Here is a 14,975-nt window from a genome sequence, read left to right on the forward strand (position 1 = left end):
TTTTTCAGTCTTCCATGCGTGTGACTCACCCGTCACCGAGTCACCCAAAATCACACATTTTTGCAATTCGAGTTCGAGGCATGGACTTGAGTTCCCAACCCTGGAAAGCATACAGTAACCCCTCTCTATCCTCCCAATAGCCCTGTGAGGTAGCTCAGCTTGACAGTTGGTTACTAATGGCCTACATTCACCCAGTGAGCTTCATGACTAGGTGGGGATTTGAGCCTGGCTGCAATCCTATCCATACTTAAATGGAAGTAAGTCCCATTGGCTATAATGGGTACTCAAAGGTTTTGCTTTGGAGTTTTTGTTAGGGTGTCATTTGCCTATTAACTGTAAATAAATTATTGAAACCACAATCCTCTGCACTCCAGAGGAAAGTGCCTCTTGAAAGTGTAATAAGAAATACCCACTTCTCAAAAGATAGAAAGAAGCAATATGTTTCCATTCATTTAATATATATATATATATATATATATATATATATATATATATATATATATATATATATATAGCAAAATTGGCCAGAGGGCTTCCTTACTTCCAGCTCAAAAAGAAACAAAAAAATGCACTGATTATATTGTATGGACTTCTCTTTGCAAATTCTAAATATTAATATTTTAGGCTTTTGCACTTGTTTAGGCAACGTTTTTCCTGTGTGAACTGAATCAAGAACGGTAGCATTAGGCTCTCACTTCTGATGTTAGATGTTTCACTCTTCTCTACTCAGGATGTTGTGACGTAAGTTATGGGCTGGGTTTGAGGTTTTGGAAGCCTTGTCTAGAGGCAAGTGCTCTTCTTGCCCTTGCATTTCTAAAGTGGCAGTGACAGTTGACAGACTGTGGAAATATACAGGTCAAAATGCAAATGCACATCGGACGCAATGGGAGAATTTTCATGGCTCTTTGCGTAATCCTCTTCATGGGATGCACAGTTCAAGGTAAAATTGCAATGTGACTGTTCTTTCTGTAATCTCCTCATTAAGCCTTAGTGCTCTATGTTGCATTAACCAACTATGAAGCTATGGAACATAGGGCTGTTCCAAATGAAACCCTTCCCTAGGTTTTAGTCCTAGCACTTCTTATGTGTACATACTACACATCAGTATGTGATAACCCCATCATTTAACAAATGGAGAGAGAGTCTTGCTACAAGAGCCCTACAGTCCCTTAATATTGTGAGGATAGCCTTTGTGATGCATTTTGTTTTGTTTTAAGGGAGGTGTACTCCTGCTCTGGGCAGACAGCAGTAATTGTTCTCCCAAGTCTTCAATAAGGAAAAGAAAAGCAGCAAAGGCTCACAAAGTGACAAGACATTGCTGCATAAAAGGGGGGGGATTATTTTGTTGGTATTTGATACCATTTTGTTTTCTGTGCGCTCATGTGCTTCATGTGCGCTCCTGAGCACCTGTGGAAGTGCTATAGCTTTATGGATTTTTTTCTCCCAAGATTCCAAAATGGAGTAGACATAGGTGGAGGGACTAGTGTCACGTCATCAGCAACATCGTGGGTATTATGACTCCCCCTTCAAAAAGAGGTGGTAGCTTAGTGATAGAGCTTATGCCTTACATGCAGAAGATCCCAGGTTCAATTCCTGGCACCCTTAGGTAGGGCAGAGGGAAAATTCCTGCCTGAAGAACTGCTTCCAAAGTACTGACAGCACTGGGCTGGGTGGCCCAATAGTCTGACTTATAATAAGTGGCTTCCAGTGATAAACAATCATATTCAACAGAGCATTCATAGTACTAAGGGGTGGGAGAAACTGCATGTTCACAGCAGCTAAATTTTGCTGTTAGAATGTTGGTAAGGCATACTAGATGGGGGAACACTGCTGAGTAAAAATTACACTCATATTATTCAGTAAAATGCTATTTAGGAAGACCTCAGAGAAACATATTAACATTTGATTATTATGTGATAAGTACTTTCATAATGATTTACACATCCCTCTGCTGTGAGGTGTCAAGATACATGATCAGGTCTTCTCAGAAATGGCACTCAGACTTTGAGACCCCCTATCCCAGAGGTTCAGCTCTCTTCCTCTTCTAGCACATTCAGGTGAATGGTAAAGACTGTCTTGTTCAAATACACTTTTTATGGTCGCAGTGGATGAGGCTCAAAATTTTTGCTGCTTTCTGATGTTACTGTTTTTAAATGGCTATTGCTACAGAGGTCACTACCTAATACCAAGTTATTGGTCCATCTAGCTCAGGATTATCAACACCAGCTGGTAGCTGCCCTCTATTCTGTTGCAGATAGTATTTTTTTCTCTGCTCTACCTGGAGGTGACAGGAATTGAAACTTCTGTGTGCAAAGCATGTGCTCTACACAGAGGTGGCGTGACTCAGAATGCTGCCTGATGCCACCTCAGGTCTGCTGTCTCTACACAGTGGTAGTAAAAAAAAAAAAGCAGCCACTTACTACACTCCTCATGTGGTTGCTACACCTGCTGAAGTGCAGGACTCCAAGTTTGATTTAAAGGGACTGTACCAGTGGTTCCCAAACTTTTCCAACTGGTAGCTCCTTTGACTTACTGGGCCATTAGCCACGGCTCCCCATTAGGGCTACAATCCTATACATTGTATAGGGTGGCAAGTTTTTTGCAAGGATTTCTTGGCTTTCCAGGCTAGTTTTGGCAGCTCCCCAGGGGGCAATGGCTCACAGTTTGGGAACCATGGTCTATACTAATGAAGGGCTTTATTCACGTGGTCCCTGTAAATCAAATTGGAAGTCCCACATTGCCACATTTGTAGAAATCACAGCAAGAGCAAGGTAAGGAGGTATATGAACCACTTTTTGCTCGCTTTCAGCAAGTGGAAAGCAGATCAGTGCACGGTGTATCTGTAACATGCTGGAGGGAGGTATGACAGTGGCAGACTTGGGGTGAAAGTAAACTCTAATCTGCTACCCTGACCCTTTCACCCCTCTCAATCTGCCACTGATGCAATCTTACCTAACGGATGGGCTGCCCCTAGCTCTACTACTGCAATATAGCCCCTCTTTCATTTTTTTTTTGTTTCTTATGCTCATAAGTCACTCTGAGGACACGTGTGGGTGAAGAATGCAAGAGAGAAATGATTTTAATAACAAGAAATGCATTTTAGGTTGCAATCCTAAATGGGCTTCTTTCCAAGCAAACACATTCAGAATTAAACTGTTAATTTCATACAGAGGTAATACAAGTTAGTTATCTGAAAACTGTTGCACTAAACCAGGGGTGCCCAAACCCCGGCCCGGGGGCCACTTGCGGCCCTCAAGGCCTCTCAATGTGGCCCTCAGGGAGCCCCCAGTCTCCAATGAGCCTCTGGCCCTCCTGAGATTTGTTGAAGCCCACACTGGCCCAATGCAACTGCTCTCAGCGCGAGGGCGACTGTTTGACCTCTTGCATGAGCTGTGGGATGAAGGCTCACTCCACTGCTTGCTGTTTCGCATCTGTGATGCAGCAGCGGCAGCAAAGGAAAGGCCATCCTTGCTTTGTGCAAGGCCTTTTATAGGCCTTAAGCTATTGCAAGACCTTCATTCATTCATATAAGTTCATCTTTAATATATTCATTTATGTAAACTTATGTAAATTTATTCAAATTTTAAATGTAAATTGATTCTTTTTTTGGCCCGGCCCCCAACACAGTGTCAGAGAGCTGATGTGGCCCTCCTGCCAAAAACTTTGGACACCCCTGCACTAAACGATCACACCAAGTACTAGAAAACTAGAAAACTGTTGCACTAGCAGGGGTGCCCAAACCCCGGCCCTGGGGCCACTTGCGACCCTTGAGGACTCCCAATGTGGCCCTCAGGGAGACCCAGTCTCCAATGAGCCTCTGGCCTTCTGGAAACTTGCTGGAGCCCACACTGGCCCAATGTAACTACTCTCAGCGTGATGGCCAACTGTTCGACCGCTTGCGTGAGCTGAGGGCTGCCTCCACTGCTTGCTGTTTCACATCTGTGATGCAGCAGCAGGGAAGGAAAGGCCAGCCTTGCTTTGTTCAAGGCCTTTTATAGGCCTTGAGCTATTGCAAGACCTTCACTCAATTGTAAGTTCCACCTCTAGTATATTAATTTATGTAAATTTATTCAAATTTTAAACGTAAATTAATTATTTTTTCCCCTGGCCCCCAACACAGTGTCAGAGAGATGATGTGGCCCTCCTGCTAAAAACTTTGGACACCCCTGCACTAAAGTCTTCACTGAAAAACATACAGAAAGTTAGTTTAAAGGGGGAAAAGCATGTGCTGCCTGTTTTTTCTTCTTTGTTGTATCTGCATAGCTCATCAACTTGGATAGATTTTCTGCTGTGGCATTAAAAATAAGAGCAAGATATTTGAAAGGGCATTCAACTTCCTCCCTTAGGGTGTCAGGTTTGTCTTCTGGTGCACAAGGTAAGTGTGAAGAAACAGCAGGTTCTGTACCTCAGCAGTTACTACACAGGATATTTGAAAAGCTAAAAGGAAATGCAATTCATAATCAGAATTCATAGATACTGCATATTGATGAAACCTCTAATTTTCAAGTTACTATTTTCTAACTGGTTAATGAAATAATGCTTTGTATGGAACTGTCACTGATCTTTTGGGGTTACAGATCTTTGACTTCAAACCATTAGACTCCATGGCTAGGATCCAAGGATCTGCAAGGACTGTTCTGACTTTTTCCCCTTGGGACTCTGTGCCATAGTACAAGGTTTTTGAAACTCCTTTCAGTTTTACCAAAAGGCCACTGACCAAGAAAACAATGTGTAACATTCTCTTAGGCCATTGGTTCCCAACCTGGGGCCAGGACCCCCAAGGGTGTTGCAAACCAATTTTCAGGGGGTCATGGAGAACTTGGCACCACCATCTTGAAAAGCTGGGCATCACCATCTTGGAGACTTCTTTTGAACAACCATCTTCTACAACTTGAAAGACAGAGCTTAAGAAAGTGGTTAGCGAGAACGTGAGGTGAGAGAGAGAGACAGTGAGAGCCTGCCCTGAGCATTAGCAGCCTGTTCTTGGTGTGATCATTTGTTTGGTGGCAAGTATGCTTTCTTTACTTTATGTAAGATATCATCCCTCCTGCACCTGCTGGGGCCCCTCTGCAAACTAGCTTTGGGAACAGTGGGAATTTCTGGCTAGGGAAATATCGAACTGCCACTTCCTAAATGCTTCTAGTTGAGGGGGAAACTAACCTTGCCTTGGGCTCATCTTGCGTGTGGGTGTGTATGAAGTCTCTCCCCAAAGAGGCATGTAGCTCCTTCCCTGTGCATGCCTAGGTCAGTCTCAGCATGTGGTGGATAAGAATCTAAATACTCTGAAGACTATCTAAAATTTTGCTTTACCACCTTGATCAGCAATGGCACGGAGACGCCACAATGCATTCTGTGCAACATTGCTCTCAATGCTGAATCAATCACTGAACTCAAAACTCAAACGTCACATAGAGACAAAGCATTCATAGCATCCTAAAAAGGATTTGCAATTCTTTTGACTTCCAAAAAGTATGGTTTATTAAAAACAATGACTTCACTTCCTGTTTAATGTTACTGCTTACAGCGGTGCCAGCACAATTGCGTCACTTCCTGTTTCTGCTTAATGCCATCACTTCCTGTTGAGTGACATCACTTCTGACCCTAGGTCTTGGGGGGGGGGGTTTAAAAGGTTGTCATACCTAAAAAGGGGGTCCTGGTGCAAAAAAGGTTAGGAGTCACTGCCTTAGGCTCATGGAACTAGTTCAATGGTTCTTCAGGGTGCTTAGATGAGGTGTTTGTTCTGGAATTGCCTATATTCACTCACTTTTTATGGGGCATCCACATGATAACATCAGCAAAGTTTTCCTCTCCTGTGTTTTCCCTGTGCTTCATCTGTTACTTTACAGGCCTTATAAGTAAATATGTATAGGGTTGATCTATAATTCATTTATTTTTCACATTTTTATATTGCCCTTCCTCCAAGGAGCTTAAGGTGGAGTACATAGTCCCTTCCTTCCTTTTGTCCACACAACCACCCTGTGACATAGGTGAGGCTGAGAGAGACTAGCAGGGATGAGGTCACCCAGGATGCTTCATGGTGAAGTGGGGATTTGAATCAGAACCATTACACCATCTTGGCTTTCGTGTGCTTCTACTTTTCTCTATCCTCTTACATGATTTGCCTCTTTCTGTATCATTGCCCTTTGGCATAACAATTATTCCTTCACTATTTTGCCTCCACCAAGGGTCATTACTTTTCTGAGTACTGCTATAGGCATTTCAGCAGTCTCTGTGTTGAAATTATAATTTAGCTAACAGCCAAATCTTAATGAGGCCTTCATGGCTGTTAAAAAACATGCTATTTTGTGCAGCCAGGCTGTTTCTGCAGGTGGTGAGCAGCAGCGTGCCAGCAGCTCATCCACAACCCCCAGTGCTTCTGCAGGAGGCTGGGCAGAATGGAGCAGGAAGAGGGAGGAAGGAGGGTTGAGGTCTCAAAGGAATTGGTATTGGTGGCAGCAGTGCCGCTGATATCCTATACCCCTCCCTGGCTTCTATCTGCCTTTCTGGGTCCACTTGGAGTGACATGAGCTCCATAACTGGGCTGTGTGAGCTTACAAATGTTCCCATACCTGGAGGAGACCTTTGAGACTGCCCCCTCCCTGATGCATCCCGTGCTTCAGTGGTCCAGCTGCACTGGTGGAGATTTAGGTAGGACAGGGTTGTTACAGTTGATAGCCTCTCTGATTCATGATTGGAGAGTCAGCAGAGAACAAAACTGAATGTAGGGGAACTGAAACGTCTCACACCTGATGAAAGAAAAAAAGGAAGCTTGCAGGGTTAAAAAAAAGAAATGAGAAAGGGAAGCAAAACACATTACGAGATGGGGAAGCCACCACTCATGGAACTTTGTGTCTCTTTTGACACTGATCAGAAGACTTAGAAAATAAAGTAATGCTGAAGGGAGTGTGACAGAAAAGACTTTGCCAAACAGACCCAATGAAACTTGGGTACAAATAGCAACAGCAGGATGAAGACAACTAAAGGCCCAATCCTATGCTGCTCGCCCACCCTGCAGCCACCCTGAAATGGCTGCTGAAATGGCTACAAGGCAGGAGAAGCAGTTGGAGGTTTCCTCAAGGTTAAGGAACATTGGTTCCCTTACCCTGTGTTGCTCCCCTGCAGCCCCTATGGGTCTACTAGGAACTGTACCAGTGAAATCACTGGGAGAGATCTGAGTAGCCTGTGTTACACTTTCAGGCACAGGAGAGAGGATAGGATCTGGCGGCAGCCTCTGCTGCTGTCTCTGCTCCGTCCCAGGCCTGAACTGCCCCCAAGCTGCCTTCCTCCCACTCAGTTTTGCCCCTTCCTCACCTTCCCCTGCCCAGGAATGCCTTCCCTCTGCCCAAATGGGAACTCACCATCTGTGGCTCCTGTTGCTCTTCCTGCTGGCACAGAAGCCCAGCATCAACTGGTACTGGCCTCCCCACTGGTGTATCTCCCGTCCTGGCCACCACAATGTGTCTTGTTGCACATTTGCGGTAACTGTTGCCAGGGAAGCACTTGGGCCACTGGGGTTGCCCTGGTGAGGGATGAGACTGCCCAACGTTGACACCATAATCTGTTTATACTACTAAAGAAGGAATGGAAGGTTAAATCCACAAATAGTTAGCATAGTTAAAAATGTTTTATTTCTGCTCCATTGAACCTCATGATAAAAGAAGGCTTAGACTAGAATCTAACCTCCCTGCATTACAATCTCTGCACATGAACTGGAAGTTGTCCATGACTTTGTGTACCTTGGCTCAACTATCTCCGACACTCTTTCTCTCGATACTGAGCTAAACAAACGCATCGGTAAAGCAGCTACCACATTTTCCAGACTCACAAAGAGAGTCTGGTCCAACAAGAAGCTGATGGAACATACCAAGATCCAGGTCTACAGAGCTTACGTCCTGAGTACACTTCTGTGCTGCAGCGAGTCATGGACTCTTTGCTCACAACAGAGAGGAAACTGAACGCTTTCCACATGCGCTGCCTCCGACGCATTCTCGGCATCACCTGGCAGGACAAAGTTCCTAACAACACAGTCCTGGAAAGTGCTGGAATCCCTAGCATGTATGCACTGCTGAAACAGAGACGCCTGCATTGGCTCAGTCATGTCGTGAAAATGGATGATGGCCGGATCCCAAAGGATCTCCTCTATGGAGAACTCGTGCAAGGAAAGCGCCCTACAGGTAGACCACAGCTGCGATACAAGGACATCTGCAAGAGGGATCTGAAGGCCTTAGGAGTGGACCTCAACAAGTGGGAAACCCTGGCTTCTGAGCGGCCTGCTTGGAGGTAGGCTGTGCAGCATGGCCTTTCCCAGTTTGAAGAGACACTTGGCCAATAGTCTGAGGCAAAGAGGCAAAGAAGGAAGGCCCATAGCCAGGGAGACAGACCAGGGACAGACTGCACTTGCTCCCAGTGTGGAAGGGATTGTCACTCACGAATTGGCCTTTTCAGTCACAATAGACGCTGTTCCAGAACCACCATTCAGAGCGCGATACCATAGTCTTTCGAGACTGAAGGTTGCCAACAATAGACTGGAATGTCATTAACCAACAATGAAAAGAGTTGAATTGAAACAATTCAGCCTCTTAAGGCAGAAAAAAACTAGAGAACATCTCTCACAACTACTAAACAGGCATTTATGAGGGTTTTATTAGCGTTATCTAAAGTGCCTTCCCATCCTTTGGATTAACAGACCAGATGACAGGCAGGGATAGGATGATGAGATATTCCCTCTGAATGGAGAACCCAGATACTGATAATGCAACCTTCTCTTTCCCTGTCCCTGCCAGTAACACAGTCTCATCAAGATGCAAATCACACAGACCTTTTGTTTCTGCTAGCTGTTCTTTTCTTACTAACTCTCTGCAGCTGAACATCAGGTCTTGCTGTTCTCGGTTCCTTAGGGTTAGGTGGGTCCTACCAAGCAGCCTACCTGACTCTAGTTCCTGATTAGCATGTTTAAGGCATATTTTCTTTGATGCTGTGATGAAGTCTACTGATGATGGTAGAATGAGTGTGAAAGAATTCTGGAAGTCATTCAACATCAGCTACTCTATCATGCTTGTCAATGAGGTATGGGAGGCTGTTAGTCATTTGTGGTTGAATGAGGTTTGGATAAAGCTGTGCCTGTATGTAGTGTGTGATTCCTGTTGCTTCCGTGTTCAAAGGTACCCATGACCAGAGAGAACATTGTGAGCTTGGCCAAGACAGTAGATGAGGTGAAGTTAGAAGAGATGCAGAAATCATTAGAGTCTCATAAAGCAGAGCTTTCACCCCAAGATCTGCTTAAGCTTGAGAAGCAGAAGGAACATGAAAAGGAGGAGAGCAAAGAGGAGGTTGATGCTGTGTGAAAGCTGACAGCTAATCAACCGACAGAGGCATTAAACTTAATCAAGAGTGCTTTGGCTGTCTTAAATGAGGGTGATCCCAACACCAAACATAGCTCCACAATGAACAGAGATGTGTGCTTGGCTCTGCAGTGTTACCAAGAGATCTTGCAGAGGGAAAAAAGTGACAGCCACGCAAAAGACACTGCTATCCTACTTCTCCAAAACATCCCAAGACAATGAACTGAACCATTGACATTGGCAGCTTTGCTGCCTGACTCCTAGTAGCTTCTCTCTATAATCACCATTCATCAAAATGAGAGCTTGCAGACTGTTCCCCCAACCCATGCCAATCCCACTGTATTCTCTGGGAAAGTCAGTTTTCATTTACACGTTTTTGATATACATGTGATTTTCCTGGAACTCAACTTCCGGGTAAATTGAGAGCTGCCTGTATTGTATAACTTCTTTACAGAGCAGGGCTATCTATATTGACTCTGAACACTGACTGTGTTCAGTGGGGCTTACTTGCTGATAAGTGTATTTAGAACTGCAGGCTTAATGGCATGTTCTTGGAACAATTTACCAGGGACTGGTAAAAGAACTGGTAATAGAACTGTCTTTGTCTTTGATAGGCCTTGCCTTCAGGGTCATCAGCGAATTTGGTTGCTTCTTAGCCCTTCCTTTGCGTGCTCCCATTAGTTTTTGCTCTTGTCAAGTACCCAACTTTGCCTTGCCACACTCATCATAAGCTTCTAATGGCCAAGACTTGCTTTCGGAGTGGTTTTGGAATTTCAGGAACCTGGGCTCTATTTCTGTGTAACCAGTAGATTCCTGCTGCCATTGTTCCTAGTAGTGCCTTTTCCCAAGGTCACACAAGATGGAAAAGTCTGGTTCACCTGAACTGAGTGAGACAAAGGCCTGCTAGAATGTCCTTTCCTACCACCAAACACCAACTGCCTGTAAAGAAGAAGCAGGGGGAGGGGAAGGAAGGGCAGCAGGCAAAGACATCTGAACCCCACCTTCTGTTTCAGCAGGATTGTCACAATCCCTCACCCCCAAACTGCAGAGCCACTGCACATCAAGTTCCCTGTAAGGAAGGAGCAGTTCTTTAATGCTGTTATTATGTGCTGACGTGCATTTTAATTTGTTTTAATTTTAACCGTCTTGTGAACAAGGTATTCTTAAAGGGCTATAGATATATAAAATAAATAAAAAATATCACACATTACTTCAAACTGAAGCAGAAAACTAATGACAGTTTAAGTTGAGATTTGGCAGGGGTTGTCAAATGCACTTCCCTTGACTCCATCGAAACTTGGATTCCTATCTTGTTAAATGGGCACAGACACTAATCTAAACATGGATGTCATATGAAGAGATGGTGCCCCCTTTTAGTCATTTGTGAAAGACTTGACGAAATCACCCATTGCTTTTCTTCAGGTCTCAGTAAAGGTGACTCTTGCTTGGAGCTTAAAATACTGAATTTTTTTTGTTGCCTATAAAGTATAATTATTGTATTGATGCTAGAGTTTAACACAGGGATCTAATGTTGATATTTAATTGTTAAGGTTTATGAATAAACCTGATTTTAAAACATCTAAACATTTTCACCAGGGCATCCTGTTCAAAGAGGAAGATATATGAGGGTCAGATGCATACCTAATGCTCATTCTTCAGACTGCGTGGAAGAAAAAGGACCTCTCTTTGTAATTCCTAATGGGGGTGCTAGTATGGTTCCTCCCATCAATGATCCATTGCTGTGAGTAAAATAAATTTTCACCTACAGTACTTTTTGCTGGAGTTAGTCAGTCTTGAAGACTGTTTATTAAACATGTGATATTTACAAGTTTTATAGGTTGATGGTTAAATGAGATTTTAATGCCTCCAAAGGCAATGAGAAATATCTCATTTAAAGCAATCTAGATCTGTTGAAATTATGTTTTTATTCAAACCATTACCTAAATTAGAAAAACACACATGCTGCTTCTTTTTCTGGCAGGGCTCCAACACTTGTAAACACTGCATGACTGCTAGAAATATAGCAGGTGAAGCTTTTCCCACAATGAGAAGCACAACCACAATGCACAGCCACCAGATTCAGTACATATCAGTGAAAAATAAGGTTTGATGCCCAATCCTAGCACTATGGTTTTTTATTTTTATTTTGGTCAGTAATGCCACCAATAACACTGGGGATCCATTCCTGAAAAGCTCAGTTATGTCTGAAAGACAGCTATAGGAGATGTCATTGAAGGAAGTTAGGGCTGATTAATCAGAACGTGCTGTATAAATAAACAACAGTGTACAGTACTTTACCTTTTCTTGTAATGTCTCTGTGAGATAGGTTGAGAGAGATGGTGATGTCATAAGAACATAAGAAAACAGCCCTGCTGGATTAGGCCCGGGGCCCATCTAGTCCAGCTTCCTGTATCTCACAGTGGCCCACCAGATGCCTCAGGAAGCACACAAGATACTTGCATCTTGCTGCCACTCCCCTATATCTGGCATTCTATTTACCCTTGCACCCCCTCCCCAATAAAGACACCAACTGCACTTGGGTTTAACTTTCTTTTATTTAAATAAATAACTTTATTCAACACAACTTTATTGAACACAAGTGACCAATTTTAACACATGAAACCTACTGAACACACCTTCTCTTCCTCACCAGTCTAGGGTAGGCAAAAAACTGCCATCCACAGCCAATTCGAAAAACAGAAAAAATGCCTACCCAGCTCTCATAATGAGCAACCAGCTAATCCCAGACTGTACATACCCATCATGGCTTGTAAACTGTGATGGAGTTTTCCTCCAGAAATGTCCAATCCCCTTTTAAAGGCATCTAGGCTGGATGCCTGTCCAGTGAACTTCCTTTCCAGACTTGCTATCCAGTTTGATAACTGGGCTTAGAAGCACCTTTCCTTTTAGTTAGAAAACAGTAAGAACTCTGAGCTGGGAAAAACATGATAATGCTTCTCTCAGCCATTCAAACAGAAACACCATTGATTTCTAAGGATAACATATGCTGGGATATTAAGAGCAGATTCAGATTCACAACATTTGATGAGTACCCACAATTCAATTGTTAATCGCACACTATGCACACAAGGCATGCCAATCTTGACTGAAGCTATCTCTCCAGCTAAGCCTAGAGAACTTTTTTTCCAATATGATGTACTGTCAGTAAGCTAAAGAAGCCCAGTAAAAATCTCCAGGACTGTGAGCACAAGCCCAGCCATGTCTACTCAGAAGGAAGTCCCATTATAGTCAATGGAGCTTACTTCTAGGTAAGTGTAGATAGAATTGCAGCCTGTGTTCAGTAGTCTCCTGAAGATGGCTGCTGATTCCTGGAGACTCCAGGCCGATCCTGGAGGGTTAGCAACTCTGACACAATCCAACCAAATATATGTACTCTTAGGTTCCACTGATTTTAATCAGAAGCATATATAGTATTTAATGGTTCTACTGAAAACAGTGGAATTTAAAAATGCTTTAGTGGTGGGATTGTGCCAACAGTGTCGGAGACCTTTTCTTCAAGTACACAAATAATCACAGTGCACTTTTAAGAGGGATAAGAAGAGGAAAAAGAACCACATAGGTACTAGCAGGCAGGGTTCTTTCTTCACTACCCAATCTTTATTGGCATTTATTTGCATTCCTGGAAATAAGCAAGCCTGAGCATGCTTATTCTGGTAGCACATCACTGCTCAGTGGAGAGAGTAGGCAGCCAATGCAAAACTGTACTGGCAAACTGATACAGTTCGTCCCATCATCTTAGTTTTGATAAGGAAAATCCTAAAGTCTGACCCTATGTCAAAGTCAATAATTTTTTAAAATACTGTATTTCAGGATGAAGAAATTTCAAGACCATCCTGGTAGCTTTACTCTTTCTGGAGATGAAGATGGATCAGGAAATGAAATTGAACCAGAGTCTGGATCAGGCACTGAAAGTGAATTAGATGATCGTAAATTGTTTGAGTTCTTTCGGCGCCAACCAGATCAGGATCTAAAGCTCAAATTAACAGATGAAAGTTTATTCCTGCAAAAACAGACGCTGTGATATCTGCCACAGTAATTGTGACCTTATCTGCTTGCGTGCCTTTTTTATTTGACTAGGTGAGATTATACTCAGGAAAAATATGTTAATATAAAAATTAACCAGAAATGCCTTTACATTTTTAATGGGTTTCCTCAATACTGTATAACATCCATTAGTGCAATCTGCTTCTTTTTAAAGATGTAGACTAAGAGCCCAATCCTATCCACACTTTCCTGGGAGTAAGCCCCATGGACTCTAATGGGACTTACTTCTGAGTAGACATGCATAGGATTGGGCTGTAACCTGCCAAAATGTAGTATCCTTTCAGCTATGGGAAAGAAGAATATGAAAAAGTCAGGCATTTGCTCGTATATAAGCTAAATTATGGGGGAAAATTATGACAACAAAAATTAATAATAATAAAGCATCAACACTGGAATTAGCCGTATCAAGTAATAAAATACATGGCAAATGCATTTTTTTCTGGGATCTTAATTTAAAGTGCTTCCTTCTTTCTTTGTATTTTGTTTTGTTTGCACACCACCCAAACACGTAGGAGGGAGTTTTCCCCACAAACTTGCCGTGGTCCACTTCATTTGCAGCGTTGGATTTACTAAAAGCAGTGTATAAGCTTAGTTTTGTGCACTCCCTCTAAATCATTTAATCATTTAAATTATGCGACCCTAGGCAGCGACCTAGTCTGTTTATACAGTAGGACCCAGTAATGTTTGCATTAGTGAAAAAAGTGGTATTCCAAGTCACAAAATGCTGGAATCTTCAATGGCAATCTGAGTAACCACATTGTTTTAATTGCCCAAATCTCTTGTATTACTTGAGCTATATCCTAACTTGGCCTTGTGTCTGCAAATCTACACATCTTGAAATCTTTGTTCTTAAAGGCAAATACACTGCTTATTTCATAGTACTTTATGCTGATGGTATCTGCATTTAATTACCTATAATTCTATTAAACTCTAAGTGCAACTGAAGACTCATTTTTTAAATTTCTTAAATATTAGATGGAATATTCATAGTACACCACCAGAAGTGTCTGGTTAACATGCTACCCAAACTGAAATGCCTGTGAAATAAGTCTTTCACAAATGCTTCATGTATAGAATGGCTTGTCTGGGTGGGAGTGGATCAGATGGTTTGTCATTCTCTCTTAACAGTGAGAAAGCAATCCAGCCCTGCAAAATGTGCATGCACTTTGAGGTTTATCAGGTCATTTCTCTTCCAGCAGCAATCCCCTCTGCACCCACTTCTCTCTCTCTCTCTTTCTCAAATATACACCCACACACATACGTTTAGAATATGAGCTGCAGTTTGATGAAGCTACAGACTAACAACAGCACAATCAATGCATCATAGCTTCTGACACCCTCATTATACATTATTTAAACTTTTAAAAACATTTTGGAAGACTGGGTGATAGTTTGTCTTTCTCAAGTAGCGATTAAATTTAATTACAGTAGACATTACAGTAAAAGAGCCCAATCCTATGCATGTCTACTCAGAAGTCCAATTATAGTCAAGGGGGTTTATTTCCCAGGCGTGGATAGGATTGTTTATTATAGTTCTGATCAAAATATCATGGCAGAGGCTTGAAAGGA

The 14,975-nt window shown here is 42.7% G+C and overlaps 1 protein-coding gene across 1 annotated transcript; it reads left to right on the forward strand.

The window, feature by feature from the left end:
• The first annotated feature begins 830 nt into the window (after positions 1-830).
• On the forward strand, positions 831-14,351 carry SRGN (serglycin). Its single transcript, XM_066622209.1, has 3 exons — positions 831-940; positions 10,938-11,082; positions 13,173-14,351. Exons 1-3 carry the CDS (start codon positions 862-864, stop codon positions 13,381-13,383), a joined length of 435 nt encoding a protein of 144 aa, XP_066478306.1. The 5' UTR covers positions 831-861; the 3' UTR covers positions 13,384-14,351.
• The last annotated feature ends 624 nt before the right edge of the window (positions 14,352-14,975 follow it).

The sequence above is a fragment of the Tiliqua scincoides genome, chromosome 3, assembly GCF_035046505.1.
Source record: "Tiliqua scincoides isolate rTilSci1 chromosome 3, rTilSci1.hap2, whole genome shotgun sequence".
In the NCBI taxonomy this organism is placed as follows: Eukaryota; Metazoa; Chordata; class Lepidosauria; order Squamata; family Scincidae; genus Tiliqua; species Tiliqua scincoides.

Coding starts and splice junctions, on each gene's coding strand:
- SRGN (XM_066622209.1), top strand. CDS start 862: ATGCAAATGCACATCGGACGCAATGGGAGAATTTTCATGGCTCTTTGC. Junction 941..10,937: donor CATGGGATGCACAGTTCAAG/GTAAAATTGCAA, acceptor CATTTTCACCAG/GGCATCCTGTTCAAAGAGGA. Junction 11,083..13,172: donor CCCATCAATGATCCATTGCT/GTGAGTAAAATA, acceptor ACTGTATTTCAG/GATGAAGAAATTTCAAGACC.